Below are 16,502 nucleotides of genomic sequence, written 5' to 3' on the forward strand. Positions count from 1 at the left end.
ACAGTAGCATCTTATTGTTAATCTTGTTGTTGTATCCTCAGCGGGCACATTCAAAGTCAACAGCAAATACTTAACAGCAAGGGATTGAAAGCTTTATTTGGAATTAGACAATCATTAGACAAAGCAGACGCACCATTATCAGTTGAAAACAAACTCTTCAAGTGTGGTTACCCTTTAATTTGGCAAGCCCCTCAATCAAAAGATTCAAACATATCCCACTTAAACTGGCTGGTAAAACTATATAAAGACCAGATAATATAAACTATGGTCTTCAGTATGCTACAGGCACCCATGCAGTTAACATCAGTGGTAGCCTGACTGAGAAAGTACAAGTTACTCTTCAAATCCTGTTTGAAATCTAGAGACAACAGATAAGAAATTGAAGTAAGACTACACATCATAGAGAAATTAGCTTGTTGAAGAATATTTAGCCCAGAATATGAAGTAATGACAATACTGGGTTGCTATTCAGTGTGAGACATCAGCTGGCAGTTTTATTTTGTACAGTTCTACAGAGCATAGGTCTATACTGGTCTCTTACTATAAGTCAATTATTACGAGTCATGTTTCTACACACACAACTCATGAGAGCTATAAGTCGTAAGGAATACATTTTCAAGTTCGAAATGCAGATGCAAGTAGATGCTTTGATACAATTTTGACAAGGATGATTTGAAATTTGAAGAAATTTGTTTTTTCCAGAACTGCAGATAGTATTATCTTATTATCACATGATCTTATCTAATTGAAACCTTGCATTATGTAACTTTGTTAACACTTACTTTGGGTCATTCTGTATGATTTGATAATGTTCCTATGAAAACCAGTACAGAATATTTGAATCAGTGACCAGTAATATGCAAATCTGTCTCTGACCATTGTTTCTAGCTGGTAGACAGTCTGGGGTGTTTATGAGTTTATGTGGTTATGGGGGTCAATCCACCATTCAAACTGCTGGACAAGTCACAGTGGGAGCACTTCCTTATTGTTCTTACCCTGGGCAAGAAACCAGCCGGTTTAATTTCTGCAATTCACCAGCGTATGAAGGATATATATTTCCAGAATTTCCTAACCAACATTCATAATGAAAATAAAGGTCTAAGTGCGAAAACCAAACTCCGAACGTACACACTACTCAAGTCCTCATACAATGAAGAGCAGTATTTGAAAATTACAAACAATCGGCTCAGAATTACCATTATTGCTAAACTAAGAATCAGTTGCCACAAACTGCAAATTGGATCAGGAAGGCACAACCGTACTCCTCTATAACAAAGAGTCTGCCAATTTTGTACTTCAAACATGGTAGAAGATGAAGTGCACTTCACTGTTGTATTTTTACACACGAGTTAGCACTGACAAGTTTATATTCCTCATGCATTTTGACAAACCGACCATAACTAAACCCACAGTCCTACATTTTCACCATTACCAAGAAGCGAGAAGCCAAACTTCTGTGTTAGACTAGGTCTGTGAAATTTTTACATGTATAACACACTTTGGGTACCTACTGGCTGCAAAATGCACCCGATATCATTATTATAACATAATAAAACCAATATTATTATTATTATCATAACTTTATATATATATATACACATGTTTTGACTTGTTGTGACCTGTACTTAGCTTGGTTGGGCAAAACTGTGCAATAAAGGTCTTCATTTTCTTCTCATAACCAAGTCATGTTTTATATGTCTACAAGTGAAGTACAACCATTCTGACCATGCACCACACAAATTATTCCCAAGGTAGATGTCATCATAAAACTGTTGGTCAGCAAGGCAAATAATTCATAGACCCAAGTGCACACTGAGTCAGTTCATATTATCATGGTGTATTCTGTTATATAGGGGACATGCACATGTGAACAAGGAGGTTATACAACGTGATGTAAAGACTAAGATTAACTTATGCATTTTTATCAAGGTTCTAGTTCTACTAAAAACTTGAAGAGGGATTTCGTAATTAATCACATGTAGCGACATTGAAAAAAAGTGCCGTCCCTCCTTCACATAAACGATGAGTAAATTCAAGGTATGAAGCTATTACAAATGTGTCATCAATATGTTTCGTGGAACTTCATCGTGTCCATAATGTTTTGGTAACAGTTATCGTCATAATTTTTTTTTATAAGCCACAACTCTAACAAAAACCTCGAAGCCGTTTGAGCAGAACAAGGAGCAGAATAACGCAATGCACGCACTGCGCGAAAACACAGATTTCCACTTTGCAAACCCGTGTACACATGCAAGTAAATTCAGAGTGTCCACGGGTTCCCACGAGTGCCCACTGTGCGAACGTGACGTGCCCCCACATGGGACACCCGTGCAAACCCGTGTAAACGGACCACTCGCGTGTCCATAACGTGCCCTTCCTGTGGAAACCCGTGTGCACTAACTGTGCCCTCTTAGTACACTTGTGCGTACGCGTGGAAACTATCGACGTATGCTTTTGTGTGCGAATGACTGTTGCATAACTTAACGGCTAATTATCACCTAATTATCTCCCCGGGGCTCGACTGCGCCGTAATTCCCCCCTTTGTCATTAAAAGCAGCGCCATTTTCACTGCCCGGGCTTTCCCAGCCCAAAAATTTACCCTCCCAGATTTTCCCTTCCCCTGTATACAATGTGTTTGCTTTTATTCTTTCTGAATGGTGAATTACGTTAATTTTCGTTTTGTTTTTTTGAGAGTCGACCGCTCCTGACGCGTTCCTTCATATTTACTTAGTGCTGTCGCCCCTTTAGCTTCCAAAGGTTCGTCGGTCCTCCATCCCGTTGTTTTGGGGTTGTTATCCGCAGTCGCTCCACTCCAGGACGTTATAAACGTTGTCCTTTCTCCACTGTGCAGTCGCTCCAAGTTTGATGACAGAAAATTCCTGTAGGTCTCTTGAATTCAGCTCTGTACATTATGATGTCGGCAGCATATACATTTATCACATAGTCGTTGCAGAATTCCAAGCGTGGACGTGCAAGTTCGTAACAGTGGTATCCAGCCGAGCCGAAGGAACTCCAAATCATTCACCCAAGTCGACCGGACAGAATCTTGTGTACCATGTAGAGCGACGTAGAGTTAACAGTCAGGGGTGCGTCTGGCGATCCAAGCGGTGGGGATCACCACACCCCACCCACAGAGAGCCCGCCCGACTCTCGGTAGACTGGATAATAGTCAGGAGGCCAGTCGTTGCTCTGAAAGTAGAATTTGGTCCCATGGCACTAGCAGTGGATTTCAATTCGATGGCAAGATAATGTCCGGTCTTGATGTAGAATCATTCCCAAGCTCTCAATGAGTGCCTGCGCTGTTTGTCGTGCGATCAAATACTTAGCTATCGGCCGGTTTGCGCAGCGTGAAAGCACTCTGAATGAGAAGATTTGAAATGACAACCGTCACAGGTTTGAAAATTGGGACACGTGTGTTGATTGGTCCTCATTTCCAAACACCCACCTCATGTGTGAAATACGATTGGCTACTTCGGATCGGTATTTGAATACAGACACAATACTAGTAACTCATTGTATATACTATTTGTGTGTATCATCAAGGAGTTTGTACATGATGCCCTGCGCTCTACAAGTATTCTCAGTTCACTAAAGGAAGCTTGAGCTTTTCTTATGTATCATTGTTTTATCAAATATACAAATCGCATAAGTTCTAATATTTTTCTCAAAACACCTTGGGCTTTAGATAAATCATTTGTGTCTGCAGAAAGCCTACCAACCAAAACAAAAAAGAAACATTTAAGATTATCGACCAACTACACCCTGTGTATGTAGCCTCCCGCTAAACTCCCTTCCACGGTAAACTTACTTTCCCGGCATTAGAAAACCTTAGTCAACATTGAAAATCGCGAACCAGCCCCCATAAAATAAAATCCAACCCTCCTCGTAGCCTGCGACGGAGGCTATGAGACACGCACGTCGGGATGCCATGCCGGGAAACAAAACAATGAAATGTGTATTTGGCCGTGGGGGAGGGGTGCTTGTGAAAGTCCAGTAATAACCTTCTTGCTTTTCACCTTGCTTGTCGGTATTACCCACTTGTAACAGACATTTAGACATTTGCTGAGTTCATTAGTATTCTGGCGGGTCAAACTTCCGCCCCTCAATATTCAACCAAAAACCAACTTGAAGCCAGGCAGACAATCTCCATAATACCGATATCAACCAAAAATTACACTGTGAAAGTGAACTATACAAATATTGAAGTTCTCCATAACCTAATTATCTTTGTAAATGTTTGAATCGATTTTTTTTTCGGCAAACAAGGACTCAGTACAATGGAAACTCAACACGGTGTCGGAATGCGGCGTTGATATACTGTATAAACAAAGCCGACCGACCAAAGAACAACACTTTCAATCTAATAGAATACATGCATTGATAGGCGCCGCACTCCAGGTTAAAGCCTAGATGACAATCAACTCATGTAATGTTGCATAGAAAACAATTCATATGATTAGTTACAGAAATCGGGCACACTCCGTTAAAATTGAATATGTTGCTTCAGCAGTGACTTTAATCTTACACGCTATCTGTATATAGAGGTAAAGTAGTTTGTTGAGTTTCATGTATACGGCACGATTGTGTTGCATATCTTATTTCGCGTGCTGTTGGCGTCGGTTTCATTATTGACTTTCCCGCAAGTACATACCGAAATGTGGCAAGGGCTCTGATTATTTTTACTTGACAATTCACATAACTGAATCATCAGACACTTCTCAGCCCTCCATTGTTAACGATAATTGTTCAACACGGGGAGTGTGCAACAGTGGGGCGCGTGGACTCTTCGCGTGCCCTATCGTGCGCACAGGTTTGCATTGTAGGGGCACGCGGGAACAGGCAGTCCGTGGAAACCCGTGCCCACGGTGAGAACACACCAGGTTTCACCATCGTGCACAATATTGGGAACTCGTGGAAATTTGCCTTTTCATGCAGTGACGGCAACGTTAACTTTTCAAAACTACACTAACGTCATAGAATTTCGGCCAGCAACATCTGTGTGGTAATAAAATCGAGCATGATGTTTGGATTAGATGTTGACAATCTCTTTACAAACCTACTGTTTCGCTGAGAAATTACGCAAAAGTCAGGAAAACACAGTCCTCGACCACATCCAGGGCGGCCATTTTGGCTGAATAATTGTAACCCCGAAGTGCCAGAATAAGCCAATCAGAGCCAGCTTTGCCACCCGCCGGTCCACCAATCAGGCGCTAGCGCCTGTTCAATTTGTAGCGAGAGGCGTGTGATTTAGATTTCGGCCCCCCCCCCCCCCCGTGTAGACTATTTGACATTCAGTAGTTTCTAGCGAGGACCAATCAAATAGCTGCTGGCAGATCAATGCCATTATGCAATAACTGTCCAGTCCGAGCTTTTAGCACCCTTGCTTATCATGTAAATGCCGTGAACTAAAACCAAACAGGCATTATTGTTCGTCATTTTGCACCGTGCAAGAGTTTTACTGGTCCACACACAGCTGTTCTATACTATCAGTTTAAAAGTTTACTTTGGTGACCAAAAGGTGGAGGGACTGTATATATAGCGATAGAGTTGTTGCGCCTTCAAAGTTTTTGAAATGACGGCCCTGTATCTTATTTCCGTTCGTATTATTACACGCTCCGTCACTTCAGTTCTATTCATTTCAATTGCACTGTGAAGGTTCATGGCGTAATTGATTAGCGATTGGGATGCTAACTTTTCGACTCGAGTTCGAACCCGACGTGGTGCATTTAAACCCGATATGGTGCATTTTTTAGCTTTCTTTTTTTTTTCGAGAACATTTTACAACTAGTATTTACTTATAAGGTCGTACTTTTGTAATTGAAATGTTGCTTTACATAAGGTTTTGCTTCTTGTCACACACCCAAAAAGTGGTGAGCTTTGTACGGGTCACAATATCTATCGGCGCTATGTCTGTGCATTCGTTGAAAATCATGAGCACGCAGTCAATGTGCATACAATGTAATTAGAAAACATAGTACGCAGTCGCTTTACTGCAGTATCAAATATAACGTTCTACTTCAAATAACCAGCAAACTATCAAAAGGAATCTCAAAGATTGTAATGTGTATTGCTGTTATCCAACAGCCAGTATGAAATCTACGGACAATAGGTGTGAAATATTCCTCCCTGCCCCTCGCGTGCCACCAGTTTAGTGTTAATTAGTTACTCAGCATCTGAAATAACCGACTTCATGGGCGTTGACCTCGCTAGAAATCTTGTTCATGTGATTTAGAGACGAGCTCCCCCCCCCCCCCCCCACACACACACAACTAAATATACAAAGCATTACACAGCTGTAGTGAAATCATGAAACCTGTTGAAAGAACTGCGGGATAAATATGGAGCCCACTGGAAAATAGTCAAATCACATCATGGCCTGCAATAAAAGGAAGATATAGTTACAGACCCTTGAGGTCCATCAAGTTCTTCTCGCTGAGCTCCTGCAACATCTGCTCTGGACTCATCCCTATGGCCAGTAGGGTGGCGGTGATTGCGCCTGCGCTGGTTCCTGCAAACCGCTTGATGTTGGGCAAAATTCCAGCTTCTTTCAACGCCTGAGAGTTAAAGTATAGAGACGTGTGATAATGTCGACACCTTTTTGTATTCGGCTCAAACAATAGACGCAACATACTTCAGGACAGTGATTCTCCTCTAAACGAATTAATCGCCCCACCCTGGGACAATTGCTAGAGTCTATGTTGTGAAGGCCGCTTCCGGCCACCAAAAATAAGCAACACCAAGAGACAGGCATGATCTCTCCTTTGTTCCCAGATCTTTTAGACTACTCTGCCACATTGACCCTTGTTCTGCTGAGCTGTATTGTTATACCACTTACATACCATGGAAAACCCATCAAATGGGAGTAAATCTGTAGCAGCAGCACAGAACAGGTCAATTTTTAGTTATCAGATTAAGCCATCAGTTTTGGGAGGTTAAATTGGCCAAAAAACATCCAGCAGGACAAGGGTTAACTTTGTTGCTTAGTCTGTCAGTCGTTTGACAAGTTTGTTATGTATAAGTGACGCTAAAATCTCGGTTTCAATTTGAATCTCTTTGTGCAAGTTATTTCAAATTTGTAATGTTTTAAAGTTTTCTAATAAGTGACTTGTACAACATTCCTCTTTGTATATTATTTGTTTCATGTGCGAGAAATAAACTGAATCTGAAAGATTTTGGAAAACAATAAGATAGTGATTCAACATGATTGGCTGCAAAATGTGTTGCTGAAAAGGGGAGTGTATGAAAATTGTCTGTCATTGTTCTGTTTGTAGCGCGTGACCTGGACGCTAGGTATGTCAAGTTGATGAAGAAGACTGAATTTATTTGATACATTGTGTTAACACCCTAAATTATATTTACTATCTGTATGTGTACCTGGCAAGCTCCGATGTATGCGATTCCTTTCGCCCCTCCACCTTTTAGTACCAGATTCTCGTAGGCAAACTCCTTTTCGGAGTATTGGAGTCCATACTTTTTGGGAAGATCTACCTTGGGTACGCCAGAATTCCACCATTGCCAGAATTGTTCCGTCCTCGTTAAAGTCTGTAACACGGGTAGGGATTCTGTCACACTTGATGTACTGAGGAGAACGAGTGCATGTTCATATTCATCAATCATCATCATCTATTGGCCTGTTACTGTCGGGATCAAGCTAGTACATATTTCGCTCCACAGATCCCTGCCAAGCATTACTATGTGTAAGTTCTCATGTTCAATTCCAGTAAAATTAACAAGTAAGTTGATGAACTTCTGAGGCAGACGCAAACAAAATAGAAGGTCTGCTACAGTCACCAGCAGACCTAAAATTGACTGTCAGCTCAATAACACCCACCTACGTAATTACTATCGCAATCCGTCTAGAGGTTCTTACGAATTCCACCGGACATGCACACACACATGAAAAATAGTGAAAACTATAACACAACTTTCCATGAAGTAACAATAACTTAGAGGTTACTAGTAAAAGTAAAATGTTTAAATACACCAAAAACACCATGTTGTTACAAAGCACAAAGTCTATATAATCATTATTGTAATTCCATAGTGGTAATCGATGATAATTTACTGGCGTGGCGGCCCCCTCCTCCAGCAGCTGCAGCTCAGTTTGCTCCGCCATTGTTTATTCGTCTATATCACCTCCTGAAATGTGAATCAATGTCATATCAAAGGTGGCGAGGACAAAACTTCCTCTTAGGTTAAATATCCCTTAGTCCCTTAGGCCAAATAAGTTTAGAAAAAAGATCGATCGATAGTTTTTGCATGTTTTATGGTCTTGCTGTTGCCCAACGCTGTTTATCAGGATGAACTGACGACATGAATCGCTAGGTGGCGAGAGAACAACGGCTTTGCACATAAGGCCAATGTTGATTTAATTATATGGATGGCATCCGCCCGCGAATCAATTTTCGGCCATGTCCAAAAATAAGATAGAAAGTTTTCAATCATACTTTAAATCGTAGAAAGCAGCTTAAAAATAAGCAAATATATGCCATGGATTGCAAAAAAAAATATCGAAAAACTTATATAGAATATTCCAACGTCAAAGAAGATGAAAAAACAAAATGATTATGATGATTTGGTTTTTATTGATTCCAACATTCAAACTTATGACAGTATAGCAGTCAACTAGAATGTAGCTAACTGAATTGCACTGTTCGACAAATTGACAAAACTCGGACTGGATCGCCAACAGACGTCTAAGAGTATATTACATATACATACAAAATATAACATTTATAATTCGTTAAATTCTACTATATATGGTACTTGTTGTTTAAAATTAACGCTTGACTACTACATTACAATACGAATATCAAATTTTCATCTGTTTTCAGATCAATCAGTTCTATCATTATACATCAATCTTTCTTTTCCTTTAGAATGTGAGTGTCGAACGATGGAATAAAAATTTTATTTTAGGCTGGATTTCATACCTATTTGTGCTTTTTATTGACCAGTGTGACCATATAGGGAATGGGACTTTTCCTATATCTTTCAGTTCTCGTTTTGATAGAGTCCATCAGATTACTTGAGCGGGTCGTACGTATATACGGCCATTGACATCACCTCGTCGAGGGGGCAACCATTCACGAAATGTTTCTGACTGGAGGAGTTTCAAGGCAAACATTTCACAGAGGTGATCACGTCGTTGGTTCAAATGTACGAGACCGAGCCGATGGCAGGCATCTGTGTAGTTGGTGTACTGGGGACCCAGGATAATACGACACGCTCTACGTTGGATCATTTCTATCCTGTTTCTCTGAGTCTCAGTGATCCCTGGTTGCCAAACTGGTACTGCATATTCGCAAGTTGGCCTTACAAAACTTATGTAGATGGTGACGAGAATTATAATTTCAAATATAACAGTACTATATTTTATGTGTTCAATCGTTTGTTCAACCTTCCTTGTGAATTAGATTTCATAGTGAAGGTAACTTTTTTTTCGGTTAAACTTTCTTTATTCGCACGCTCGCATTTTGTTTGTTTCTAGGGGATGTCATCCATGAAATTGCTACACTTTGTTTCTCCGTCAAAACCCTAGTCTGACCAGTTTCTGACGAGGGGGATGGGGGGATTTGTTTTTTTATCAAAAGCCTCTAATAGTCTGACATATTTCGGACATGAGGGCGGTTAAATTTGACCTAGAATATTTGTGATCGATTGAGATTCAATGAAGTTTAAGACTTATCTGTGAACACTGGATAGGACGGTAGATATTTGCCAGCGGAAAGAGATAAAATATCATTGGTCAAAGAGAGTCAAACATGAAGACCGGATCGCAAGGTAAATTCCTGCCAAAATGTTTCAGTACTATAACTGGCATTCCGTTGATAGGTAGAAAAGGAAATTTTTTCAAGAATTATTGTGAATTTTCTTTCAATCAGTGTTTGTGTGTGTGTGAGTGTTTTTGTTGTTGTTGTTGTTGTTGTTGTTTGCTCGACAAATATAGCACATCTTACATAAAAGTTACACTGTGTATATTTCAGCAGATCTCCAGAAAATCAAGAAAAAATACATTATGAGTCCATCCAAAATACGCGACTGTTTTCAGACCTAATTCTAACATTTTTCTAAGGTCATTATAATTTTGGGGTCAAGAGACAGCGAAATTTATCATCGTTTTGGTTTATACAACAAAATACTTAACATGATATTTTAGCATATATCAATTTCACCATATAACAAATTAATCAATTATTTATACTGTTGTCGCAGCATTGTTACATTCCAAACATGAAAAGCTTAGTCCCAGTTTTTTCTCACAAAAGCTCCAGACATGTTGTTGACGTGTCACTGACTCGGTAACATTTGCCCACGGCAGAACAGACCTCAATAAATCATCAGTGGTAGGTTCGGGGTCACAATCTAGGGAAGGTGGATGCCAGAAGAGCTGAATTGTACTCTACGTGGACCTGCTGTATTTATAAATCAGGATGATATGTCACCAATTTGCTTAATAGTCTTTATTTTCAAGATATATTAAAATCAATACTGAAATTATAAAGAGTCCCAATAAAATGCAAGGACTCTAGCTACAAAACAAAAAGACCCGGCAAGACAGTGCTCAAACTTAACGTAGTAAAAACGGACGTCTTTTGAATGTCACAATACCTGTTGGTTGGCGTCAGTGGAACATGTCCAATTTCATTGATCTGCTTATACCCCTGTCACATTCGCTGAAAATCGATCGGACGACGTTTCCTTGAGCTCTAAATAATTTTCGTAAGTAAGACGTCCGATGTTCTCACGATCATCCCTCGATTTTTCAGGATCGCCGGCTTTCTTCATGGGTCGTACGATAGTCGCGGTGCCGCGAAACATGTTCTTAACATAAGCGACAAGTCGCAAAAGATCTCTGAGATCGCAGAGCTCGTTACCGATTCACAGATCGTGCGTGCAAATCGTGCGTAGTCGCAAGGGTATCAGTCGACATTCGATTGATAGTCGTGCTTCAATCCAGCACAGACTAGTTATTAATCGGACTGCGAACGCCCGTCAGTCGGGCGACGTTCGGGCGATGTTCGCCCGACTTCCGTTTGTTTACAAATATTTTGGAAATGTGAGGGTAATTCGGACATTGTGGCCCCTGTGGTAGGCTTGCTTTGTGACACACTTTCTTTTCTTGTGTCATTTCTAATACTGTAAATGCAGAAATTAATGTTTGCGGTGGATTTATGTTCGCGGTTTTCGCGTTGGCCATCTCACCACGGATTTAAAACCACCGCGAACATTTTCCCAGGGCATTAAGATACTAAAGTGCATGAAATTAAACCACCGCGCAAAAGTCATTTTTCCTGCTACCGCGAAATTAAATCCCCGCCAACTTAAATGCATTTACAGTATGCCCTCGCATTCCATTCATTGGTTAAATGATTCCGACAACAAAATAAATAACATTTATTGATCTCTTGCCTTTTTTGAGGAACGTTTTGTGTTACCTTGTCCGCGTGCAATAGGTCATGGGAGGTTCATTATCATAGATTTATTCGCCGGCGAGCGCACGAGCCTCGCTTAAATTTGACAGGGACATTTTTTGGGCGACAAATACGCAAGACCCTCTGAAGATCTTAAAATTTTGCCGACCTTCCTGCGACCGCGAAGTTAAGTACGTCCGAAGATCGTATATAATGTGACGGGGGTATAAGCAACACACACACACACACACACAAACACGCCATACGCATACATACACCACACACACACACACACACACACACACACACATGCCAAAACACAGAGAGAGAGAAGAGAGAGAGACAGAGAGAGAAGAGAGAGAGAGAGAAGAGAGAGAGAGACCTCTAATAATAACTTTAAACAAACATGGATGTAAAAATAATGTAATACAGAGAATCTATGATTGATGCTAAAGGTATAGGTTCAAATGAACTTGTTTGAAATACCTCGTATATTGGTAAAAATGCACATTATAAAGTACTCCTACGCGTACATTCCTTTAACATAATCAAAGCGTTCTTGGCAAGTGGCAATGTGTTACTGCGCATGCGTATTGCACCCACGCCTACATTCTCCCACCAATGTCTAAACTGATGCGTGACTTTCTTACAGTTGAATGATTTCTTATCAATTTGTATATATGTGGAAAACAAAATTATATGAGATAAACGAATAAACGAATTTATAATTTATGTTCTTGAAAACATGTTAAAAAGTGATCCACATTACAACTCACATTGAGAACAGTAGACAATGGAGATCGTTATCGTCTGAAATAGGCGGAGTTGAGGATTTCTGGGTCTGTCGTCATGTTTCTTACGTGTCACTGACTCAGAAGGGAGGCAATAAATCATCCATGATGATTTGGGGCCCCAATTTAGAAAGGGGTAAAATGAATTATCTTCTACTTTTGAATCAGTCTGGGGTTTCTAAACATACTACATGATATAAAACAAATCCGGTTTTTTAAAGGTATGTTAACTGTACAATTCTGGCACAACTGCAAATATTCTCATTCAAACTAATCCCCTAGTCTCTACCAGACTCCCGCCTGGCCGAAAAGTAGGGGACTTTGGCCAAGTTAGGAATAAAAGACCTTGTAGCAGTTAATTGGCCTAGAAGTGAACTGAATAGCTGGACTGACTGAGAACCTATAGCAACTTATTTGTCCCTAATTGGCCAAATTCTCCAGTTGACACGTCTGCACAGAGAGTACTAATTTCCAACATATTTGCGTCATTTTTCTCATTTCAAGCTTTGGTAACCAACTCGGCAAATTCCGCTCATTTCAGGTAGAAATATGCCAGCCGTAGAACGTTCAAGATCTTCGAAGCTTTTTGGGGGATCCAAAATCACTATGCACGCATGGACAATCAGCAAACCTATGCTAACGATGTTACCTTGTGATTGAAAATTACCGGGTATAAATTGCTTTTTAGAAATATTAATTAATACTAAAATATTACTATTCAAACTATAAAGTGTGCTAGTGCAGTCAAACACTTAGCTACTAGCTACCCAACTAATTCCTGCAGTGATCAAATATTTCATCAAATGGACGTCGAACGTTAGAAAATAAGTCGTGATCTTCGAAATGCTGGTATTGTTTATTGGGTACATTTACTGGGGAAACTTTGAAGGACGTGTATACATATCAGCTACACAATGCAGATTCAGAAAGAGAACAGTACTTACAGCTGGGGTGGTCACAGAGCCCGCAAATTTGGGTGATGATAACCACGAACCTTTCCGGTGGTGCAGAGCCCGCAAAGTTGGGTGTTGACTATCAGCCACTTTCGAACCCTGTGGTAGAACAGAGAACAGGGTTGTGTACTTACTATGGTGTGGTTCCGCCTTTCAAACCTCCCCCCTGACTGAATAGTAGGGGACTTTGCAGGAGTTGATAGGCCTAGGAGTGAACTGAATAGCTGGATAGGCTGCAAAAGACTGACTGACTGAAAACCCATAGGAACTTAATCGTCCATATTTGACCAAATTCTTCTCTTTTTTATCCAGCTGACTTGTCTACCTGCATAGACTAATTTCCAACATATTTGCGTCATTTTGTCACATTTCAATCCTTGGTAAGCAACGCGAAAGCGAGTCGCCATCAAGTCCCCTCATTTCTGGTAGCCTACCAGAAATAAGCCAGCCATACATCGTTAAAGATATTTAAGAATCGACCGTTGTGGTCAGAGATCTTTAAAAATTCGCGGGGGATCAAAAATCACCATGCACACATTGACAGTCAACAAACTTGTGTTACTTTGTGATTGAAATTTTCTGGTATGAATTACATGTTTGAAATACCAACATATTACTATTCAAAGTATTTCTAAAGTCGCCCCTCGACAGAAGTGCACTGATAACATAATAGATTGGTTAGCGAAACGTCCAAATGTATGCCTCCGATGAATTAAATTTCATGTGTTATATAGCTACCTACGATAGAAAGAAACTGAGTTTTTCACAATAATAATGACAGTGACAATAGATTGGACTTTACATTATGTAGATATATAGCATTAATGGAATAAAACTACAAAATAATAATGGGATGTGACGAATATCATGAAGAAAACAGTACTTACAGTGGTTACAGATCCCGCAAAGTTGGGTGTTGATTCCTTCCCTGTGGTGAAAACAGAGAACAGGGTTGTTTACTTATATGGTGTGGATCCGCCCCCTTCTAATACTCCACGTGACACTGGTTGTTCCCACCCACATGTACCAGCAAGAGATTGATGGTCCGTGATCAAGACCATGAATAATTTAAGTGATACAACAAAAATGGGTTTGATTCGTTTAGATATATAGCTAATACCAGTTATGCTTGTTATTTGTCATCAGAGAATATACGAACTCGTTGTCTTTATCAACATTTCAGAGCTAACGTACTGTCAGATAAATGCCTTGATGTATCAAGGACTGTTCGAAGCTAAATCTGCAGTCTAGATGACGTGACGAAGAAATGACAAATATGTTCCTAACCACACATACCAATCACAATTGACACGCACACACACACACACCAGAAACACACACAAGGGCACAGAAACAGGCACACACATACACACACACACACACACACACATGAACACACACACACGCGTATTGTAGTTTGTACCCACGCTTACATTCCTCCACCTTTTACTTTAAAATTTATTGATGCATAACTTAACTTAAGAAAAATCATTGAGAGAAAAACTGCGAGGGTATTATCATAAGGGTGCTATATTTCATTGGAGGTCGATATCCATACAGTCTTAAAATGTTATTGTCAGTAACAATGACAATGTAGGTATAACGGGCTACTAATCGGCTTTATTGTGAGTATGGAGGCCGAACACGGACACCTCAAAAGCACTAGGTTGTAAGTATTGATCTACTAGTAATTGGATTGTTTAACTACACAAAACGACATTTTGGTTTTGGCCTTACGTATTTTTGTTTCAGTGACACTGGTGGCAAAAGTTTATTTGTTTAAGCACCATCAATGTGTTTCAGTGACACTCGTGTCATAAGTATGTTTGTGTAAGTACTATCAATGGTGAATTAAAAAAATAGGACTCACTTACTTACTGTGTTTTAGTGAAACTAGTGGCAAAGTATGTTGTTTAAGAACCAACCATCGATGGTTAATAAAACAACTCAGTAAATGACTCAATAACAGTGTTTCAGCCAAACTTGTGGCAAAATGTGTTTGTTTATGTACTATCAATGGTAAATGAAACAACTTAGTAAAGAACTCACTTACTTTGCTTCAGTGAAACTATTGTCAAATTTTTTTAAGTACTATTAATGGTAAATAAAACAATTAAGAGACTCACTAACTCTGTTTCAGTGAAAGTAGTTGCAGAAGTGTGTTTGTTTATGTACTATCAATGGGAAATAAAACAATTAAAGGACTCATTTACTGTGTTTCAGTGAAACTAGTAGCATAAGTATATCTAATAGTATGTACTATCAATGGTGAAAAAAAAACAATTTAAGGACTCACTTACTGTGTTTCAGTCACATAGACACACGAACACACACACACATACATACAAACACAGACACACACACACATAAACAAACAGAAATAACAAGTGACAAAGCTCTAACCTATCTGAAACATGAGCTTTGATATAAGTCAAATACATAGATTCAGTTTCCCCATCTCTTCGTGATGTATAGTTTGAGATTTCAGATGGACGTCCTTGAAATAATTTATAAAGGTCAACACACACACATAGCAAAGAACTCCTACGCGTACATTCCATAAACATTACCGCTTCCCACTTGCACATGCGTATTGTGGTTTGTACCCACGCTTACATTCCTCCAACTTTAAACTAAGTAAAAGTCATCGAGGGAGAAAACTGTGATGGTGTTATCATAAGGGTCCTATATTTCATTGGAGGTCGTTAATAATACAGTCTAAAACATTATTGCTAGTAACAATGACAAGATCGGCATGGCAGGCTACTAATAGGCTTTATTGTCAGTATCGAGGCGGGCACCTTAAAGTTGCTAGTTTTGATCTTGTTGCATAAAGATTGTTTAACGAGACGAAAAGATTTTGGTTCCAGACTTACTGTGTTTCAGTAAAACTAGTGGCATAAGTATATTTGTTTCAGTACCATAGATGGTAAAAATGATTGAAGGAATCATTGTTTCAGTAAAACTAATGACAATAGTATAATTGATTAAGCACTATCAATGGTGAAAAAAAAAATTAAAGGGCTCACTCACTGTGTTTCATTGACACTAGTGGTAATATCAATGGTGAATAAAACAATCAACGAACTCACTGTGTTTCAGTGAAACTAGTGGCATAAGAATGTTTAAATACCAGCAATGTTGAATAAAACAAATGTCTCACTCACTGTGTTTTAGGGAAATTAGTGGCATAAGTATGCTTGTTCAAGTACTATCAATGGTGAATGAAAAATAATGGGGCACACTTAATGTGTTTCAGAGAAACTAGTGGCAAAAGTATGTTTATTTAAGTACCATCAATGGTGAATAAAACAATTAAAGGACTCACTCGTTGTATATATTGA

At 39.5% G+C, this 16,502-nt stretch overlaps 1 protein-coding gene across 1 annotated transcript in view; it reads right to left on the reverse strand.

The window, feature by feature from the left end:
- Window positions 1-14,081, reverse strand: part of LOC118404205 — a 31,072-nt gene extending 16,991 nt beyond the window's left edge. The window contains exons 1-4 of the mRNA XM_035803233.1: window positions 14,046-14,081; window positions 8,099-8,139; window positions 7,375-7,545; window positions 6,407-6,554 (exon numbers count right to left, since the gene is read on the reverse strand). Coding sequence (XP_035659126.1) covers window positions 6,407-6,554; window positions 7,375-7,545; window positions 8,099-8,116 — 337 coding nt within the window. The 5' untranslated portion in view covers window positions 8,117-8,139; window positions 14,046-14,081. The remainder of the gene's footprint in view (window positions 1-6,406; window positions 6,555-7,374; window positions 7,546-8,098; window positions 8,140-14,045) is intronic.
- Between the last annotated feature and the right edge of the window lie 2,421 nt (window positions 14,082-16,502).

Source organism: Branchiostoma floridae, chromosome 17 (assembly GCF_000003815.2).
Source record: "Branchiostoma floridae strain S238N-H82 chromosome 17, Bfl_VNyyK, whole genome shotgun sequence".
Classification (NCBI taxonomy): domain Eukaryota; kingdom Metazoa; phylum Chordata; class Leptocardii; order Amphioxiformes; family Branchiostomatidae; genus Branchiostoma; species Branchiostoma floridae.